Here is a 22,153-nt window from a genome sequence, read left to right on the forward strand (position 1 = left end):
TGAAGTAATTTATCATTATTATGCATTAATTGTTCTTTAATTTTAGCAAAATTAATGAACAAAATGTCATATTTATAGAGCACTTATAAATCTATCTTCAAAGTTCATCCATTCATTATTCATTGAACATAACTGCAGTGTTGATAGCAGGTATCAAAGAAGTTTAAGACAGTCTCTGCTCTCAAGGAACTTACAATCTCATTGGAAAGACAAGACATATACAGATGAAACATTTAAGTAATAATACAATCCAGTAAGTGCTTTAGAAATTCAGAGAAAAGCAGTGATCTTTGTGGGCTAGAGTGGATGGGGGAAGATGTCATAAAACAGGTGGGATTTGAACTGATTTTCAAAGAGTAGATGGGATTTTGATAAAGAAGAGGGGTAATGTTTATGGTTGGGAGGATAAACATTTGTAAAGCATGGAAGTGTACATAAACCAGGGGTAGTGGGAAACAGGGAATATATCAGTCTTCCTAGAACATCAGGAGGAGGAGTGGGGGATAAAGTTGGGGCCATCATGATGAAGGGTGGGGATATGGTACAAATAATAATTTAGAAAGATGTGCCTTTGATCTTGCCTCTAATCTTTGCTTTAATTTTATGGTTTTAGGCATGTTCTAGTTCAGATAAACATGCTTTAGTAACTTCTTGGCTAAAAGGCAATATCCTTGGAGAGAAACTGGTTGCCTTGGCAGATGGTCTTTGTAATAAGGACTTGGAACCCACAATGTCTTCAGATTCTCACTTCTCAGAAGGATGGACTCTTCTAAGCTTGGTATTATCCCAACATGTTAAAAATGGTAGGGAAAATATGTTTTTTGTTCTCTAGCAGGGAATAATAATCCTTTTCACTTCTTGAGGGGATTCCTTACTCAGATTGCATATTATTGGTTCAGATTAATGAGACTTATTCAAATATTTAAAAATTTTTAAGCACCCTAAATATTTACTCATCTTTGTGGTGTGACTTACAAGGTATTTAATATTTTTAATTTTATATTCAAAATGTTTTGGACATGGCAAAGCTGCTAACTCTTAATTTTGTAGACGATTGCTGTTTTTTTACTTAATTTAAAACTGCTTTATCTTTGGACTTTTATGTGTTAGAGGACAGATTGATTTGTGTCAGATAATTTTCTTTTGTGTAATACATGAGCACCTTAAGAAACCCACATAGAAGGACCACATGGTTACTAATTCAAGGTAAGATATTTTAAAATACATGGTTAATATTTTTTATTTTTTGTCTGTTTGGACTTTTTTTTACCTAGATTACTTGATTGGAGAAGTATATGTTGAAAGAATTATTGATAAACTTCATGAAACTCTATCCAAAACAAAGAAATTGTCAGAAGCTGAAAATAGTGATTCATCAGTGTCTTTTATCTGTGATGTGGCCTATAACTATTTCAGCTCAGCAAAAGGATGCTTGCTAATGCCATCATCTGAAGATTTATTATTAACTCTCTTTCAGTTATGTGCTCAGAGCAAAGAAAAAACACATTTGCCAGGTAATAGCCTACTGCTCAAATATTTTGTTGGGAATCTCCGGCTCTGACCTTCATAGTGAGTGTAAGTGCCCAGGCTTTATTAATTGAATCATAATGTGTTTGAAAGTTTAAAGCATTTTAAGTAAATTTTAGCTACAGTCTTATATAAATATCAGTTTTAGAAACCAAGTTAAAGATGTATTAGGTGTTACTTGACCAAGGAAACAGTTTTGGAAGGGGCTATAACAGATGATTTAGAATCTTAGCCTCTCCACTTAGTAGCTCTGGCAAGTTGTTTGATTTCTTGATGACTCAGTTTTCCTCATCCATAAGAGGAAGAAGATAGAATTTCTTTGTCATTGTAAAAACCATTCAGTTTTGGTGCATACCAAAATGCAATTGAGATTGTCTTGCAGGGACTATATTCTTGCCCTATGTGTCAACTCAGATTTACTATCAAAGGGACATAAAAATGTTGTGATTGAGAACCCTTCTTCCCCATCCCTTCCTTTAATTTAACTTCTCTGTTTGGAAATAGTAATTTCCTTATTGTATCTCCAAAAGGAGAACTTCTTTAGTAAAGAAGTTCAGAGTAGTAAGTAACTTAATTTGTAAAATCTTACCAGTTTACGTTTATGTGACACAGGCTAGCTTATAGTCTTGCATGTATATGACACAGTTTCTTTTAGCAATTTAATTTTAATGTTTCTTTTTAAAATGATACCTTAAATATCTCAGATCCACAGTGAGTTCTTTCAGACATATTGTACTGATAAAGAGTAATTCAGTGAGATTATAAATTCCTGTTAACATCTTAATTTTAGATTTTCTAATCTGTAAACTGAAAAATACTTGGCTCTCTGGTGTAAATTTATTGGTTCATCAAACTGGCAGTACACATAAACAGAGTACCTTCCTACATTTGTCTGCTCTATGGCTGAAGACACAAGTTCAGTCTTCATCTTTGGATAACACAAGGTAAATTTTTTTGTAGTCAATTGCACATTGTCTCTTTTATACTTAAATCATTGCCCTTGAATATGATTCCATGATTAATGTGAGTGCCTATGAAAATTGACTTATTATTTAAGAAATCTATAGGACTCTAAGAGATGATGCAAATGCACACATTTTTTTCTAAAACATTTGTTTTAATGATCATCCATTTAAACTGTTGATTAATGGAAGAATGATTTGTTTTATCTACTGGACTGCTAATTTGTGGTCAGTGATATGATGGTGCCTACATCCTGTGTTGAAGACTGGTTAGATTACGGTTAGTAATCTCTCATGTCTGTCACATGTACTTGTTGTTCTTGGTTGTTTTGTTGAATTGCAAATATATTTCACATATCATACCTAAATGCATATAACGAAAATGAAAACAATGCATGTAGAGGCTTTTGGGGTTGGATCAAAGAATTGTGTTCTTTACATGGAATGAGATAGTTATATTTCAGAAATATCTGATCTGAATTTGGTCTAGAGTCCTCTTCATTATGAAATAGAAGCAGCCCTCTATTTTGTTTGACTGTACGTCTAGAGGGAAGAGGGCATCATTTACTTCTACTTTTATTTTTATCGTTTTTGTTCAAGTATACTATTATCTGTCATAGGGTAATTATTTTCTACCAGGGTATTCAAGCTGGTCATAGCATAATTAAAACAGTTAAGTTCTTTACATTATTTTCAGTCTGCAGGTCCTCTTGTCTGCTGTTGATGATTTGTTAAATACACTTCTAGAGAATGAAGGTACTTATCTTCTGGGAGTTTATATTAAAAGTGTAATGCCAAACAACAGTGAGTGGGAAGAGATGAGACAGTCTCTTCCTATTCAGGTATGTTTGAGATTGGAGAGTGCATATCTCATTCTTAAGTTTGAATTTCATGTAGACTTGAATATTTTTATTTTATTCTGGGGAAGAAAAAAATGAGTATCTTGCTTTGCCTTTGACATCATCGGAGCTGGGTACAAAAGTCAATGAGACTTGGTTTTGTCCTTAAGGAGTCTTGAGAAAATATACATATTGATAATTTCCTGTATTAAAAACTACACTTCTATGTTTTAGAGGTTTTATTAATGAAGTACATATTCTAATAACCTTTTTGTTTCTCTCATGAATTACATAATCCTTCATAAATTAGATAATTTAGAATGTTAATGATTTTGTATATAATTGTATGTTTTTTTTTATAGTGGTTATACAGACCTCTTTTAGAGGGAAGACTGAGTTTAAATTATGAGTGTTTTAAGACAGATTTTAAGGAACAAGATACAAAGACACTTCCCAGCCATTTGTGTACTTCAGCATTATTGAGCAAGATGATCTTTGTTGCACTAAAGAAGAAAATAGTCCTAGAAAATAATGTGCTTGAGAAAATAAGTAAGTAAATATGAGGATTCAGATATAATGCACAAATAAGTAAAATTTTTAAATAATTGTTGCACAGTAACTTAAATCTTTAAGACTCTTTAGCTTTCTATTGACTGTTTTAGTGATAGGAAGCTTGTAGTTGCTTAGTGATGTTAAATTGCAAATTGGATCCATATGTACTGAAATCTTGCTTTAATCTTGTTAGTTGTACAGCAGAATTTGGTATAAAATCATTTATAAGTTGGCATGACATAAGGAGAAGGAGATCCTACGGTATGTGTCCCAAGGAAGATGGTTGTGGAACTTTGGTGTATTGTTATCAAGGATTCTGAATTTTCCCTTGATTTCTGAACTTCTGTAGTTTTTTTTTTTTTTTTTTTTTTTTTTTTTGGCGCTGGCAATTTGAACTTATAGGCATTTAACCACTGTGCACCCCAGCCCTTTTAATTTTTTTATTTGGGATAGGGTTTTGTAAGTTGCTGAGGGTCTCGCTAAGTTGTTGAGGTTGACCTCAAACTAGAGATTATCCTGCCTCAGCTTTCCAAGCAGCCGGGATTATCGGTGTGTGCCATAGCACCCAGCTGAGCCTCTTTATATCTTTGAATTTTGGGGGCCCTAATTATTTTTCTGACAAGTGGAGGTTCAGATGTTGAATCTCTAGAGGACTTAGGACCTTAGCAAATTTCCCCTTTCTGGGATCTGGATTAGAATTGTGGATAATGGGAGACAGCCTGCTTTCTCCCTTGAGTATATAATCCTTTGCTTACCCCATAGGCATCTCTCTTTGAGATTACTCCCTGACCCTATTCTGCCTTGATTGTGTATCTACTTTCCTAAATAAACCTCTGACTATGCAACTTTGGGTGAGGGAGGGGAAGAACAACAATTGTGGTTCATGGTGTGGCTTATTTAAGATGGTATTAAAGGTAGAGGGTTTGCAGTGTATCTCTTGTTGTGGCTCTCAGCTTTAACACAATTATTAGTATGTGGAAGAAAGCTGAAACTCCTTCTGGTCAGCTAGCTCCGCATTTTCATTAACAAGGCAAACCCAGAGTTTACATTGCTCATAGTTAATCTGTCCAAACAAAAAATGGAAATTAGAGTAATAAATCATTTTTATTAATTGTGTTATTAATTCTTATCAACCCTATCATTTGAATCCTACTATTTTTGTTATTTTGACTTGATTAGAGTTACTCAGCTTGTGAAGGTAGGATTATCTTTTGAACCAGGTTTCAAGGATTCTGACTCCACAATCCATATGTAGTTTTATAAAAGGGAGTTGTGATTTTTATGTATTAGAAACCTATGATTTCCAAGTTTTGTGATAGACACTTGGTCATTGAATTCTCAAAACATTCCTGTGAGAAAAGTTATACTATTCTCATTGTTAACTGTGTATATACATTTTGAGGCAGACATAGATTTGAATCTGTAACAGACTATTCTGTTACTTAGGCTGATGGTTTTGTTTGTGCCCTTGCCCCCAAGAAGGATTTGGAGAGGAGTAGCATTTTGTTTTGAAATGCCTCACCAAGTTGCCTAGGCTAGCCTCAGTCTCTCCTAAGCTCTTGAGTGGCTTTGGACTAGGGCACAGGCTGCCCTATCCCTTGCAAGGGTGATACTTTTTTGATAACTCTTCTCAGTTTTCATTGTCCTTGAACATCTCAAATCAGATTTAAAAATCATTTCACTTGGAATGGAACCACCATTTGACCCAGCTATCCCACTCCTTGGCCTATACCCAAAGGACTTAAAAGTCAGCATACTACAGTGATGCAGCCACATCAGTGTTCATAGCTGCTCAATTCACAATCGCCAGATTGTGGAACCAACCTAGGGTGCCCTTCAGTTGAATGGATAAAGAAACTGTGATATATATATATATATATATATATATATATATATACACACACACACACACACACACACACACACAGAATGGAATATTTCTCAGCCATAAAGTGTAATAAAATTATGGCATTTGCAAGCAAATGGATGAAATTGGAGAATATATAAGTGAGATAAGCCAATCTCAAAAAACCAAAGGACGAATGATCTTGCTGATAAGCACATGATGATACATAATGAGGGGTGGGAGGGAGTCAAGAATGGAGGAAGGAGGGACTGTATAGAGGGAAAAGAGGGTGTGGGAGGGGTGGGGGGAAGGGAAAAAAACAACAGAATGAATTAAACACCATTACCCTATGTAAATGTATGATTACACAAATGGTATGCCTCTATTTCATGTACAACCAGAGAAACAAGTTGTACCCCATTTGTTTCAATAAAAAAAAAAGAACTTTTCTTTGCTTTTAGTGTTACAATTTCAGATGAGAGTAAGGAAACCTTTTATAGGACTAGGACCCAGTGAATGTACTCAATTTACAAGTGCTTTTGTTGCTTTTTTCATAGCTTGACTCATGCCATTCATTTTGCTTCAGATAATTTCTCCCATCTCTGCCTCATAAAATTCCTACTTATTTTTTAAGGTCTGATTCAGGTGTGTCTTCCAATAAAGTTTTTTTTTTTAATTAAAAAAAAATCATTTCACAGATTTTTTTTGGTGGGGGGCGTTACTGGGGATTGAACTTAGGGCACTCAAACTGAGCCACATCCCCAGCCCTATTTTGTTTTATTTAGAGACAGGGTTTCACTAAGTTGCTTAGAGCCTCACCGCTGCTGAGTCTGGCTTTGAACTCGTGATTCTCCTGCCTCGGCCTCCCGAGTTGCTGGGATCACAGGCGTTTGCCACCACCCCTGGCTCATAGATATTTTGAGATAAGTGGGCACAGCAGTGTTAGAAAATGGGGTAGTGAAGTGAAAATGATTCAAGAGTTTGGTCACATGTACACTTGATAATTCAATGTTGTTATTCTGTTAGTTGCAGAACTGCTCTATTCACTGCAGTGGTGTGAAGAGCTAGACAATCCACCTATTTTTGTAACTGGATTTTGTGAAATGCTTCAAAAAATGAATATTACATATGATAACTTACGTGTGCTTGGTAATACTTCTGGCCTTCTACACCTGCTATTTAATAGGTAAGAATTCTTTTCAGTTTCTATTTTTTAAATGACTATTTTTAAAAAAATATTTTTAGTTGTAGATGGATACAACACCTTATTTAATTTATTTTTATGTGGTGCTGAGGATCGAATCCAGTGCCTCACACGTGCTAGGCAAGCGCTCCACCACTGAGCCACAACCCCAGCCCTTAAATGACTAGTTTACTTGTATATAACTGCCTTCTCTAAGGCGGTAAGCCCATTTCATGTTAATGTTTCAGAGGTTTGACTGAGATAATCCCTATTCATGATAAATACTTTATGGATATTAGTTAATATTCTGGGGGAATTTTTTGGTCTTGGCTTATGTATTAAGTGTACATTCAAAGCAGATGGTAGTGAAAGAAATAGAGCCCTATAGAAAATTTTAATTTATTGTGTTTGATCCATCCTTCCACTACTTTCATATTCAGTCTTTACATGTTGTAGGCATGTCTTCATGTTGTAACCACAATATTAAGTTGAGGAAAGTACATAACTAAAACAGTCGTTGTGGATGTTATAGCAGTTAGGTATATTTTTTGAAAAAAACTTTTTGTTCAAGACATTATCAGTTGCCTATAATATTTTGAGCATGTTTTAGAGTGGCAGAGGGCCCAGGCTTCCTCTCCAACCCCAATTCACATATTTGACACTCAAAACTTTCCTCAGTGGGTATTAGTACTTGAACTCAGGGGCACTCAAACTGAGCCACATCCTCAGCCCTATTTTGTATCTTATTTAGAGACAGGGTTAGGGTCACCCTACCCCAGACAACTGTCCTTTGGGAGATATCCTTTTCTTAGCTATAGCCTCTGGTCTTCAGGCTCATCACTTCTGTTGGGATTTGAGGGACTTTGGAATTGCCACAGAATGAGAGCTTAGTCCCACTTATGAAAGGAGTATTGAAATCTAAACTCCCAGTCCTTTGCGTGATTAATGATACTTGCTTGAATGTGAAGTTTTGGGTCAGTTAATGCCTTCACAAAGTGATTTATTTAAGTCTGTAAAAGTAGTCTAGGTAGCCAATGTTTAAAACTCTTTTTAAGAATGTTTCCCAAATGCAATGTAATTTTTCTTTCTTCCTTTTTTAGATCCAGAGAAAACGGCACACTCTGGTCTCTCATTATTGCTAAGTTGATCCTTTCCCGAAGTATTTCATCTGATGAAGTAAAGCCACATTATAAAAGAAAAGAAAGGTATTCTTATTTAAAATGTCTTTTCACTTTGTAATTTGTTATAATTGCTTACCTTGGCAATCTACAATTAATGAATAATCTCTAATGAATCAGAAAAGCAAAGTTTAGGAAATGAGAAAATTAATGGAAAGTAAGATTTTAAAATAACTTATATTCTATATTCCCCCCCTCAAATCTTTCTTTTTATCCTCCCAACATACTTCTTCCATCATTTTATTCACTATATGGAAGAGGTTTATTTCTCTTCTCTTAAATAAGAATCATTGTATATAATGTGTTCTAGAAATGCAATAAATTTATTTAAGAAATAGATTGTGGGGTTGGGTATGCTATTGAAGCTTACCCTTCAAATTAATACTGTAATTTATTATTAGCTGAAATTCACAAACATTTTGAATTGAGTGATTAACCAAGAAGAATTTTTCAATGATATGTATGTATTCTCTGGCACAGTAGAATTTTGAACTAAATTTAGGTTTTTAGAAATCTTACCTAAAAATTTTTAGAACTTTTCATTTGAGGTAAGTAGATATGCTTACATTATACAAATAAAGAACAAAAGTAATTGAAAGAATAAAAATGACACAAAGAGTAAGAAATAATAATACATCTATTCTTTATCCAGTTTCCCCCCATTGGTACCAATTTATGTAACTAAAGTACAATGTCACAACCAAGGAAATGATATAACCTATTAACCAGGAGTATAAGTACATGTTTGTGTTCTCTGTAGCTTTCCTATCTGACCACTGCCATACTCAAAGGCAGTGTAGTTTCTTCAAAAGGATCCCTGTGTATAGCCTCAAACATTTCCCTTCTTCCCACTGTCCTAATCCCTGTCAATCACTATTCTGTTCTTTATTTTACAATTATGTTAACAACAAATATTATATAAATGGAATCATATAGTATTGTAACATTTTGACACTGGCTTTCTTATTGATTTTCTGATTATAAAGTCAATAATTCTTTGACTATAAAAAGCACTATTAGGATTAATTACTAATGAAATAGATACATATCGGATATAAAAAATCAGTAACTTTCTTATTCACTAGTAATAAGTGAACTAAAATGATGTAAGAGAATCTATTCTAGAAATAAATTTATTCCAAACTAATTATAAAGTTTCAATAAAGATCACAAAAGAAGATGGGAAAAAATTGAAAAGTTGTATCAATGTATAATTTCAATGCAATGTAAATCAGTTTCTTCAAGAATGTGAAAAATTTGATAAAATGTTCTAAACATAGTGTACATTTGAAGGAAGAAGTACTCAAGTACTTCTTGAATGTTAGGGAGTTTCTGAAGGAAAAGATGTGAAAGGGACTTAATCTACCAAATATAAAATGTGCTATTAAATTATAGCAATAAAACAGTATGAAATTAGAAAATAAATACATCACTGAACTGAAATGTAGAGTCTAGAAACCAGTTTACATATGTTTGTTTAGTGTTTGATATAGGTGGCATTTTAAATCCGTGAGTTAAGTCAGTAGTAAATGAAAAATTGTAAGTAGTAAATGGAAAATTGAAATAGTAAAAATTGTAAGTAGTAAATGGAAAATTGAACATGTATTTGAAAAAAATGAGACCCCCCCTTTTACATTACATGTGCAAATAAATTCAGATAAAATCTGAATGTAAAGAATAGATCTATACAGGTGTGTTAGCTTTTTGTAACTGATGAAATACCTGAGAGAACTCAGTTTAAAGGAGGGAAGATATTTTGACTTACAGTTTCAGTCTGGTTGATTGGCTCCGTTGTTTCATGTCTTGTGGTGAGGCAGTACAACCTGGTGGAGGCACATGGCAGTACAAAGCTGCTAACTCTATGGTAGACAGGAGGTAGAGGGAATGAACAAGCAAGGAAGTGTGGGGACTGGGGGCAAGATACATACTTCCAAAGCAAGCCCACAGTGATACTTCCAATCCAACTAGACCCCCTTTTCCTACAGTTTCTACCACCTTGCAATAGTCTCAAAGAAAGCATAATCACATATTGCTAGTGTATTCATATATCTGTGTGTGTGTGTGTGTGTGTGCGTGTGTTTATCTTTATTGTTTTGCAGTGCTAGAGATTGACCTATGGCCTCATGCATACTAGGCAAAGTACTATGCCACTGAGCTACACCCAAGCCCGCCGGTATAATTTTAAAAACATACATAGGGGACAAATAGTGTTCATTTATTTTTTTATTTTTATTATTTTAATTATTTTATAAATATCTTTATTATACAGATTTTTTTCAGCATACCATTTGCATATTCATAAATTTGCATAAAGTAATGATGTTTGATTCATTCCATTGTTTTTTTCTCCCCCCCCACCCCTCCAACCTCTCTTTTCCCTCTATACAGACCCTCCTTCCTCCATTCTTGTCCCCCCCCCCCCCCAATTAAGTGTCATCATCTCATCTGCTTATCAGTGAAATCATTCCTCTTTTGGATTTTTGAGATTGGCTTATCTCACTTAACATGATATTCTCCAATTTCATCCATTTGCCTGCAAATGCCATAATTTTATTATTCTTTTTAGCTGAGTAATATTCCATTGTATATATATACCACAGTTTCTTTATCCATTTATCAATTGAAGGGCATCTAGGTTGGTTCCATAGTCTGGCTGTTGTGAATTGAGCCACTATGAACATTGATGTGGCTGTATCTCTGTAGTGTGCTGATTTTAAGTCCTTTGGGTATAGGCCGAGGAGTGGGATAGCTGAGTCAAATGGTAGGTCCATTCCAAGTTTTCTAAGGAATCTCCACACTGCTTTCCAGAGTGGTTGCACTAATTTGCAGTCCCACCAGCAATGTATGAGTGTACCTTTTTCCCCGCATCCTCTCCAACACCTATTGTTGCTTGTGTTCTTGATAATCACCATTCTAATTGGGGTGAGATGGAATCTTAGTGTAGTTTTGATTTGCATTTCTCTTATTACTAAAGATGTTGAACATTTTTTCGTATATCTGTTGATTGCTTGTACATCTTCTTCTGTGAAGTGTCTCTTCATTTCCTTAGCCCATTTGTTGATTGGGTTATTTGTATTCTTGGTGTAGAGTTTTTTTGAGTTCTTTATATATTCTGGAAATTAGTGCTCTATCTGAAGTATGAGAGGCAAAGATATTCTCCCACTCTGTAGGCTCTCTTTGCATTGCTGATAGTTTCCTTTGCTGAGAGAAAACTATTTAGTTTGAATCTATCCCAGTTGTTGATTCTTGCTTTTATTTCTTGTGCTATGGGAGTCCTGTTAAGGAAGTCTGATCCTAAGCCAACAAGGTGAAGATTTGGACCTACTTTTTCTTCTGTAAGATGCAGGGTCTCTGGTCTGATTTCAAGGTCCTCGATCCATTGTGAGTTGAGTTTTGTTCAGGGTGAGAGATAGGGGTTTATTTTCATTCTGTTGCATATGGATTTCCAGTTTTCCCAGCACCATTTGTTGAAGAGGCTATCTTTTCTCCATTGCATATTTTTGGCACCTTTGTCTAGTATGAGAAAATGGTATTTATTTGGGTTTGTGTCCGTGTCCTCTATCCTGTACCATTGATCTACCTGTCTATTTTGGTGCCAATACCATGCTGTTTTTGTTACTATTGCTTTGTAGTGTAGTTGAAGTTCTGGTATTGTGATACCCCCTGTTTCATTCTTCCTGCTAAGGATTGCTTTAGCTATTCTGGGTTTCTTATTCTTCCAGATGAATTTCATGATTGCTTGCTCTATTTCTGTGAGGTACATCATTGGGATTTTAATTAGAATTGCATTGAATCTGTATAGCACTTTTGGTAGTATGGCCATTTTGACAATATTAATTCTTCCTATCCAAGAATATGGGAGATCTTTCCATCTTCTAAGGTCTTCCTTAATTTCTTTCTTCAGTGTTTTGTAGTTTTCATTGTAGAGATCTTTTACCTCTTTGGTTAGATTGATTCCCAAGTATTTTATTTTTTTTTGAGGCTATTGCAAATGGAGTTGTTTTCCTCATTTCCCTCTCAGCTGTTTCGTCACTTGCGTATAAAAATGCTGTAGATTTATGAGTGTTGATTTTATAGCATGCTATTTTGCTGAATTCATTGATGAGGTCTAGAAGTTTTTTGGAGGAGGTTTTTGGATCCTCTAAATATAGAATCATGTCATCCGCAAATAGTGACAGCTTAAGTTCCTCTTTTTCCTATTCGTATCCCTTTAATTTCTTTAGTGTGCCTAATTGCTCTGGCTACAGTTTCGAGGACAATGTTGAATAGAAGTGGTGAAAGAGGACATCCCTGTCTTGTTCCCATTTTTAAAGGGAATGGTTTCAGTTTTCCTCCATTAAGAATGATGTTGGCCATGGGCTTAGCATAAATAGCCTTTACAATGTTGAGGTATGTTCCTACTATCCCTATTTTTTCTAGTGTTTTGAGCATGAAGGGGTGTTGTATTTTGTCGAACGCTTTTTCTGCATCAATTGAAATAACCATATGATTCTTATCCTTAAGTCTGTTGACATGATGGATTACGTTTATTGATTTATGGATGTTAAACCATCCCTGCATTCCAGGAATGAACCCCAGTTGATCGTGGTGTACAATTTTCTTAATATGTTTTTGGATACGGTTTGCCAATATTTTGTTAAGGATCTTTGAATCCATATTCATCAAGGATATTGGTCTAAAATTTTCTTTCCTTGATGTGTCTTTTCCTGGTTTGGGTATGAGGGTGATATTAGCTTCATAGAATGAGTTTGGTAGGGTACCCTCCTTTTCTATTTCCTGGAATACTTTGAGAAGTATTGGAATTAGATCTTCTTTGAAGGTCTTGTAGAACTCGGCTGAGAATCCGTCTGTTCCTGGGCTTTTCTTGGATGGTAGATTTTTAATGGCTTCTTCTATTTCATTGCTTGATATTGATCTGTTTAATTCATGTATGTCCTCCTGGTTCAGTTTGGGAGGAGCATATGTCTCTAGAAATTTGTCAATGTCTTCGGTACTTTCTATCTTGTTGGAATACAGATTTTCAAAGTAGCTTCTCATTATGTTCTGTATCTCAGTGGTGTCTGTTGTGATATTTCCTTTTGCATCATGTATTTTAGTAATTTGAGTCTTCTCTCTCCTCTTTGTTAGTGTGGCTAAGGGTTTATCTTGTTTACTTTCTCAAAGAACCCACTTTTTGTTATGTCAATTTTTTGAATTGTTTCTTTTGTTTCAATTTCATTGATTTCAGCTCTGATTTTAATTATTTCCTGTCTTCTACTACTTTTGCTGTTATTCTGTTCTTCTTCTCCTAGGGCTTTGAGCTGTAATGTTAGGTCATTTAGTTGTTGACTTTTCATTCTTTTCTGGAATGCGCTCTATGCAATGAATTTTCCTCTTAGTACCGCTTTCATAGTGTCCCAGAGATTTTGATATGTTGTATCATCATTCTCATTGACCTCTAAGAATTTTTTAATCTGTCCCTGATGTTTTTTGTTATCCATGTTTCATTCAATAGCATATTATTTAGTCTCCAATTGTTGGAGTAATTTCCTTTTTTTACTTTGTCATTGATTTCTACTCTCAGTCCATTATGATCTGATAGAACACAAGGCAGTATCTCTATTTTTTTACATTTCCTAAGGGCTGCTTTGTGCATAACACATGGTCTATTTTCGAGAAGGTTCCATGTGCTGTTGAGAAGAAAGTGAATCCACTCATTGATGGATGGAATATTCTATATATGTCTATTAAGTCTAGGTTATTGATTGTGTTATTGAGTTCTGTGGTTTCTTCGGTTGGATTTTGTTTGAAAGATCTATCTAGTGGTGACAGCAGTGCGTTAAAGTCACCCAGAATTATTGTGTTGTGATTCTTGAAATGGAGAAGGATTTGTTTGATGTACAGGGATGCACCATTGTTTGGGGCAGAAATATTTACTATCGTTATGTCTTCCTGATTATGGTTCCCTTAAGCAGTATGAAATGTCCTTCTTTATCCCTTCTGACTAACTTTGGCTTGAAGTCCACTTTATCTGATATAAGGATGCATTCCAGGAATGAACCCCACTTGATCGTTAAAAACCCCCGCTTGTTTACTGAGTCCATGTGCGTGGTAGGTTTTTTCCCATCCTTTTACCTTTAGTTTGTGGGTATCTCTTTCTATGCGATGAGTCTCTTGCAGGCAGCATATTGTTGGGTCTTTCTTTTTAATCCATTCTGCCAGTCTATGTCTTTTGATTGATGAGTTTAGGCCATTAACGTTCAGGGTTATTATTGAGAAATGATTTGTATTCTCAGTCATTTGGCTTATTTTTGGTTTTTAAGTTGGCTTGGTTTCTCCTTTGAGTGGTTTTTCTCTAAGGTAGTTCCTCCCTTTGCTGACCTACATTGTTGTTTTTCATTACCTCCTCATGGAATATTTTGTTGAGAACGTTCTATAGTGCAAGCTTTCTATTTGTAAATTCTTTTAACTTTTGTTTATCATGGAAGGATTTTATTTCATCTTCAAATCTGAAGGTTAGTTTTGCTGGGTATAGGATTCTTGGTTGGCAACCATGTTCTTTCAGAGCTTGAAATATGTTGGTCCAGGCCCGTCTAGCTTTTAGAGTCTGGGTTGAGAAGTTGGCTGCTATCCGTATTGGTCTCCCCCTATATGTAATCTGATGCTTTTCTCTCACGGCCTTCAAAATCCTATCTTTATTTTGAATGTTAGGCATTTTCATTATAATGTGCCTTGGTGTGGATCTGTTGTGATTCTGTGCATTTGGTGTTCTGTAAGCCTCTTGTATTTGATTTTCCATTTCATTGTTCAGGTTTGGGAAATTTTCTGATATTATTTCATTGAATAGGTTGTTCATTCCTTTGGTTTGTATCTCTGTGCCTTCCTCAATCCCAATAATTCTTAAATTTGGTCTTTTCATAATGTCCCATAGTTCTTGGAGATTCTGTTCATGATTTCTTACCATCTTGTCTGTTTGGGTGACTTTATTTTCAAGATTAAATATTTTGTCTTCATTGTCTGAGGTTCTGTCCTCCAAGTGGTCTAGTCTTTTGGTGATGCTTTCCATTGAGTTTTTTATTTGGTTTATTGTCTCCTTCATTTCAAGGATTTCCGTTTGGTTTTTTTTGAGAATCTCTATCTCTTTTTTGAAATGATCTTTTGCTTCCTGCAGGTGCTCTTTCAGCTTATTGGTATTATCATTTATTGCCTGCATTTTCTCTCTTATCTCATCCTTTGCTTCATGAATCATCTTAATCATGTATAATCTGAAGTCCTTTTCTGACATTTCTTCTAACATACTGTCATTGGATTCTATTACTATAGAATCTAGATTTGTTTGGATCATTTTCTTCCCTTGTTTTTTCATGTTGTTCATGTATCTTCTCCTCTAGCGCTGCAGATCTGGGGTATTGCAGATTTTCCCCTATAGGCTTATAGTGGCCCTATAGGTTTCTAAAACCCTTTCTTTAAGGGTAGATCAATATTAGCAGTGCCCAAATCAGACACTATGCAATCCTAGACCAAATAGCCCCTATGGGGACAATAACATCATGTAAATAAGGGAGAAATTGACTCTGAGGGAACAGGTAAACAGAAGGAAAAGAAAGCAAGAAATGTAAAGAAATAAAAACTTAAATTTTTTTTTTAAAAAGGAAAAAAAAGAAAATCTACTGTATAACAGTCATATACTAATGAATCCTGATGTGTGAGAGGTACCTGACAATGGGCTTCAAGCCTCCAGCAGGCGTCGCAAGATGGGATTTGCCCCACTCAAAGATGGGAGCTACAGCTTCCAGGATTATCCAAGATGGCTGCTCTGGCTTCCAAATGTGTTGGCAAATGGGGAGCTGCAGCTCAGGGGTGGACGTGGTCAGCTGGAGGTCCTGGACAGAGGATGCAGTTGTTCCAGCAGTGGTCCTGGAGGTCGGGTGTGTTTGGTGTCGTTGTGGGATCCAGGAGGCCGGTTGCAATCAGTTGGTCTGTGTTCCCGGTGATAGGGCACAGTTGGTCTGGGGGTCCTGGCGGCGGGGAGCAGTCAGTTGATGTAAGGGCCCTAGAGGCCGGGAGTGATCGGTCGGGCTGAGGGACCCTGGAGAGAGGACTCAGTCAGTCTGGCCAGGGGTCCTACAGGGCCCGGCTGTTGTCTCAAAATGGCGGCAGCCACGTGTAATCAAACCTGCAGGTATTGTAACAGTGAACTTCCAGGTAGCAGCAGGCAGGTGGTTCTCCACTGGCGGTCTGCAGTCAATCTGCTGGCAGCTGTCGGTCGATCAGGAGGTGAACCTCGAGTGTTGGGTGATGGATAGGGGCAAGGCAGGTGATGGACAGGCGAGAGGCAAATGGTAGATGACAGACGCCTGACAGTGAGCAATCTGCTCTCAAAAAAGGTGTCGATACGTTGGCAGATTGCAGGTGATCACAGCAGACAAATGGGGTAAAGAGCAGGGGATTGATAAGCAGCAAAAACTGCCTCACCGAGAAACAGATATCCTCTGCTTGAATCCGGCGTTGCAGAGCGACAAGGAACACAGCCTCCCTCTAGACCGCCATCTTGGATCTCCCTCGTGTTCATTTAAAAAATTAGGACTATGCAGAAAAGAGAAGCAGGAAAAGGAAAAAAAAAAAAAAAGTACAATTTCATCATCTAGAATCAGCAGTTGTTAATCTCATCATAGTTTGTTTTTATATAGTGGAATTATTGGTTCTTTGGAATAGTTTGAGAATTTTATGAAATAACTGTACATGTAGAAAAAATGTGATTCATATTTTTTTCTTTAAACAGTTTCTTTCCACTAACAGAAGGCAATTTGCATACCATTCAAAGTCTCTGTCCATTTTTGTCAAAAGAAGACAAGAAAGAATTCAGTGCTCAATGTATACCTGCTCTTTTGGGTTGGACTAAGGAGGACCTTTGTAGTACTGATGGTTAGTTGCCTGCTAATTTATATTTCCTTATTTTAATTAATTGCTTAAGATGAAAGAAGTGTTTCTTAATATGTACAACCAAATGCAGCACGGAGATAAACTGAATTATAGAGGTTTTGTTCCTATTTTATACTTCTTTTATATAACAAGTTGTCAGTCATTAGGATGAGTGTGCCTGAAGAGTGGCTTTTATCATTTTGTAGTTAAGGAATATTATGGCCTTAAGGGAAGATTTACACTCAAAAATAACCATGATCATTTCTTTTCCATCTATAACTTTTTAAAACTATGCCTCATTTTTCCCAGTTCAGCCAGTGATTGAACATGTAAAGGCTTTTGCAATATTTGAAACTTTTTTGAACTCTCTGCATTCTTAATTTATTTATTAATAAATGCAAAAAGTCTCCTGTATGGTAGTTTATTGTAGAGAAGACAGACATAAATAAAGTTCCATCATGTTATACATGATGTAGCAAAAAAATGGATTAGTATGATAATGGTAGAAAGGAAAGAGTTTCCACTCTGCTTTAAGGGTTTCAATGGAGATTTCACAAAGAGAAGTATTTTAACTAGCTGTTGAAGGATAAATAACTTTACATGTGGACATAGTTGGGAAAGAACATTCCTGATACACAAAATCATACAAGGGTAAGGATAGTTGTGTTCAACTGGTATTTAAGGTAAAAGGTTAGGGGAAAAGGGTGTTAGGATGCACCAGAAGATGGATTTTGAGACATGGTAGGGATTCTAAAGATTAGGGACTCTGTAAGAGCTGATCAGATAGAATAGATGCTTTGGGGATACATGTATGAATTATGGAATCAGAAGTTATATTTTCTATTCCTTATTTAACTTTGCTTTTTTTTTTTTCCCCTAAATTTGGGAGGTGTGTTAGTTACCTCTGTGTCACTGAATACCGAAGAAAAATAATCTTAAAGGAGGAAAGATTTATTTTGGTTCACAGTTCAGAGGTTTTAGTCCATGGTTGGCTAACTCCATTGCTTTGGGCCTGAGGCAAGGCAGAACATTGTAGTGGAACAGTATGGTAGAGGAAATGTACTTAGTTCTTAGCCAGGAGCGGGGTGGGGGGATGAGAGAATGAACATGCACACACTGCGTAAGTAAGAGGCCTGAGGTGTGTTCCCAAGGACTTAGTCCCTTCACCTAGATTCTAGCTCCTGCAGTTTCTACCACCTCAGCAGTCCATTCAGCTGTGAATCCATCAGTGGACTACTCCACTGATGAGGTCAGAGCCCCCATGATCCACTGATTCCTAAAAGCCTCATCTGTGAACATTACTGCACTGGGGGACATACATTCAATACACGAGCTTTTGGGGGGATATTTCATTATGCAAACCGCAGGTACAGGTGAGTACAAGTATCTCCTGTTTAAAAAACAGCAGAGGTTAGTTTAAAGCCCAAGATCACTCTTTGTCTCCCTTTCCCCTAGTTTCTTGTTTTGTACTAGATGCTGTTATGGAGGCAGGGTTTCTGCCTTGTGGTATTGACATACTCATTTGTTAACTCTCTCGTATAAGCCTTTTTAAAGAGTTTTTAACTTGGGTACTTCTCAAGGAAGATTTTAGCTTTTCAGAGTAGACTTTCTTTTTTAGAGTAGTAATATAATTTAAATTTTTTAAACTTTCCTTTTGATTTTTTAATTTAGGAGGTTTTGGACATCTTGCCATTTTCAATTCTTGTCTGCAAACCAGAAGCATAGATGATGGAGAGCTGTTACATGGTATATTAAAAATTATAATATCCTGGAAGAAAGAGCATGAAGATATTTTTCTTTTCAGTTGGTAAGTGATATTTTATACTTTTTCCTTCCTATATATAAGGTAAGCCTAGGTTATGTGTTTTGTAGTTATAATTTTGTAGTAATAGGATGATCGGTATTTAAATCAGTTATTTACAAGTATATGATTTAAAATGGAGTTTTTTCTAATTGAATATAATTCTTTAATACATTTTGATTGTTTTGTTTTTATCCTCACCACAGTAATCTATCAGAAGCAAGTCCAGAGGTACTGGGTGTAAATATAGAAATAATCCGGTTCCTTTCCTTATTTCTGAAATATTGCTCATCTCCTTTGGCACAGAGTGAATGGGACTTCATCATGTGTTCCATGTTGGCTTGGTTGGAGGTAAATTAACCTGATATTTATCTTTCCCTCTGTTGGGTCTTTGTGCTTACCTGTGTATCAGAATTATTTACTCATCTTTGGTACTGGGCTTGAACCTAGGGGATCTATACCACTGAGCCACATCCCTATCCCTTTTTATTTTTTATTTGAGATAGAGTTTTGCTATGTTGCTGAGACTGGCCTTGAACTTGCTATCCTCCTGCCTCAGTCTCGAGAGTGACTACAGGTGTGTGCTACTGTGCCTGGCTACTCATCATATTCTATAAGTGATTGCAATTAGTTCCTTTGCAAATATTTAAAATACTTTGTAGATATTATTCTCCCTAGGTACAATTAGACAGACTAGGAAAATGACTGATGATGACTGTCATCAAAATTCAGTGATGAGATCTTTGAGCTGATATTAAAATACTCTTCTGTTAGTATTTTAATTAAATATTTCCAACACAGACCTTTCAGACTTTATCTTTTCATGACAAGTTCTTTGGTCTTTTTGGATGTGATTATTTCTTAAATATACTGTGACAGAATTGCCAGAGTAATGAATGAAAGATAAATAAATTAAGAGGGAATTAGTGTTCTTTTTATGACCCAAAGCAAGCTGAGGTTGCTTGTGGGCTTCAGGATGGCTAGTCAGGATTGAAATGTTTCAAGTCTCTGCTTTACTTGATTATTAGCTGTAGTGACTTGGGATTTTAAACTTGAGCTATATAAGTCTCAGTTTCTTTATTTTAAAATAACTTAGTGTGCAACTTGTAGCAGGGCTACTGAGATGATTAGAAATGCACATTAAATATATTGTATCTGGAAGGTGGTAGATGATAGTATTTTCTTCCAGAGATTGGAAATAAAAAAGGGCATCTCAGAATAAGTCATTCATTAATGATTATAATTCCTAATATTTTACTTTGAAAAAAGTTGTAGTGATGTAAAATACATAAACTTCTCTTGAGACTATACTGCCACAGCTTTTTATTTTTTAATGCAGAGAAATATAAGAAGGGTTTCTTTATTATCTTTGTTCATAGTATTCTGGTAGAAGTCTGCTTACTGATTTCATTTCTGTTCTTTCTTCAGACAACAAATGAGAATCAGGCATTGTATTCTGTTCCACTTATACAACTGTTTGCCTGTGTCAGCTGTGATTTGGCCTGTGATCTCAGTGCTTTTTTTGATTCAACAACTCTGGATAACATTGGCAATCTTCCTGTAAATCTAATCAGTGAATGGAAAGAATTTTTTTCCCAAGGCATTCACAGTTTGCTTTTGCCTCTTTTGGTGACTGTTACAGGCAAGTAAAAAAGGGAATAATAATGAAATTGATTGGAAATAATGTGTTGAAAAATTCAAAACAAAAGCTTTGGATGTTTAAACAGTACTATATAGTAAAAAAAGAAAAAGAAGAAAAAACTTGTATATGCTGCTGCTTTACAGTATAGACACAAATGGAAAAATGTCAAGGTACTCAAAGACCATTATATTTGAAAATAATAGTAATTCAGGTAACATGAGAAGAACATCTTTATTGAATATTTGCTTGCTTTTTTAAAGAATGTAATAAAAGTCATTAAACTGTTGAGATTAACTGAAATAAGTATTCAGTTCTTATTTCTAATTAGGAATGCTGTAATGTCTATATCTAGTTTTCATTTTCTTAAATGATGTTGATCATGAATCAGTCAACCTCTATTACTAACTCTTTTGGTATGTGTATTTTTTTTTTTTTATTTGTGTTATCAGGAGAAAACAAAGATATGTCTGAAACATCCTTTAAGAATGCAATGCTGAAGCCCATGTGTGAAACATTAACATACATCTCAAAGGATCAGCTGTTGAGTCACAAACTTCCTGCAAGATTGGTTGCTGGCCAAAAAACAAATTTGCCAGAACATCTCCAGACTTTGTTAAATACATTGGCCCCATTACTTCTTTTCAGAGCTAGGCCTGTGCAAATTGCTGTTTATCATATGCTGTTCAAGTAAGCAATAGAGTGAATATTATAGTCGTCAAACAAATAGAATACATACATTTTTTTACTTTCAATCATTAAAAAAAGTCAAATTAAGCTGGGCATGGGGGTGCATGCCTGTAATCCCAGCAGTTTGGGGAGGCTGAGTCAGGAGGATCATGAGTTCAAAGCCAGCCTCAGCTAAAGTGAGATGCTAAGCAACTCAGTAAAACTGTCTCTAAATCAAATACAAAATAGGGCTGGGAATGTGGCTCAGTGGTGAGTGCCCCTGAGTTCAATCCGCAGAACCAAAAAAAAAGTCAAAAATAAAAAGGAGACCTGACTATATATTTCAGTAACAGGAATACCAAGTTGTTTATTTGATCTTTTTGGTCATTTTTTTTCTTACCCAATTTATATTTAAATAGTTCTGACCATACGTAGTTATTTTTTAAAAAATGCACTAAAAGGTATCTTCATTACAAGCCATGCATGGTGGTGCATGTGTGTCATTCCAGTGACTTGGGAAGCTGAGGCAGAAGGATCACAAGCTTGAGGTCAGACTCAGCAACTTAGTGAGACCCTGTTGCAAAATAAAAAATAAAAAGTTCTGGGGATGTGGCTCAGTTGTTAAGCACTGCTGGGCTCAGTCCTTGGAACCAAAAGCAAAACAAAAGGTATCCTCATTACAAAATAAGTATTAGTCTTTCTGCTCTTAAATATTATGTAGTAATGGACAAGCTCATTTGAAATATTTAAAATAATCTATTTTCAGATTGATGCCTGAATTACCACAGTATGATCAAGATAATCTAAAGTCATATGGAGATGAAGAAGAAGAACCAGCCTTGTAAGTGGTTTTTTGCTTTATTTTGTCCTTTTTTTTTTTTTTTTTATAACTTGGTTAATTAAATTGTTATAACCTACCTCACTTATGTCTTCATAAAACTGAACAACACAGAAGCTCTCAATTTACAGTATATATTCATTCTTTGGATAGACCATTTTAAAGTTATCTATAAGATATAAATGAAATGTAGAATTCACCCAAAAGGTTTTTCTCTT

General features: G+C 35.5%; 1 protein-coding gene across 2 annotated transcripts in view; it reads left to right on the top strand.

The window, feature by feature from the left end:
• The window catches only part of LTN1 (listerin E3 ubiquitin protein ligase 1), a 55,195-nt gene that overhangs the window by 20,943 nt on the left and 12,099 nt on the right, over nt 1-22,153 (top strand). For both annotated transcript variants that reach the window (XM_079155207.1, XM_079155208.1), the window contains exons 12-24: nt 614-803; nt 1,275-1,514; nt 2,318-2,471; nt 3,187-3,331; nt 3,691-3,877; nt 6,753-6,912; nt 8,010-8,114; nt 16,849-16,991; nt 18,660-18,795; nt 18,996-19,140; nt 20,218-20,431; nt 20,881-21,118; nt 21,864-21,938. In XM_079155207.1, the coding sequence (XP_079011333.1) occupies nt 614-803; nt 1,275-1,514; nt 2,318-2,471; nt 3,187-3,331; nt 3,691-3,877; nt 6,753-6,912; nt 8,010-8,114; nt 16,849-16,991; nt 18,660-18,795; nt 18,996-19,140; nt 20,218-20,431; nt 20,881-21,118; nt 21,864-21,938 (2,132 nt within the window). The remainder of the gene's footprint in view (nt 1-613; nt 804-1,274; nt 1,515-2,317; nt 2,472-3,186; nt 3,332-3,690; nt 3,878-6,752; nt 6,913-8,009; nt 8,115-16,848; nt 16,992-18,659; nt 18,796-18,995; nt 19,141-20,217; nt 20,432-20,880; nt 21,119-21,863; nt 21,939-22,153) is intronic.

The sequence above is a fragment of the Sciurus vulgaris genome (genome assembly GCF_902686455.1).
Source record: "Sciurus vulgaris genome assembly, chromosome: 10".
Classification (NCBI taxonomy): Eukaryota; Metazoa; Chordata; class Mammalia; order Rodentia; family Sciuridae; genus Sciurus; species Sciurus vulgaris.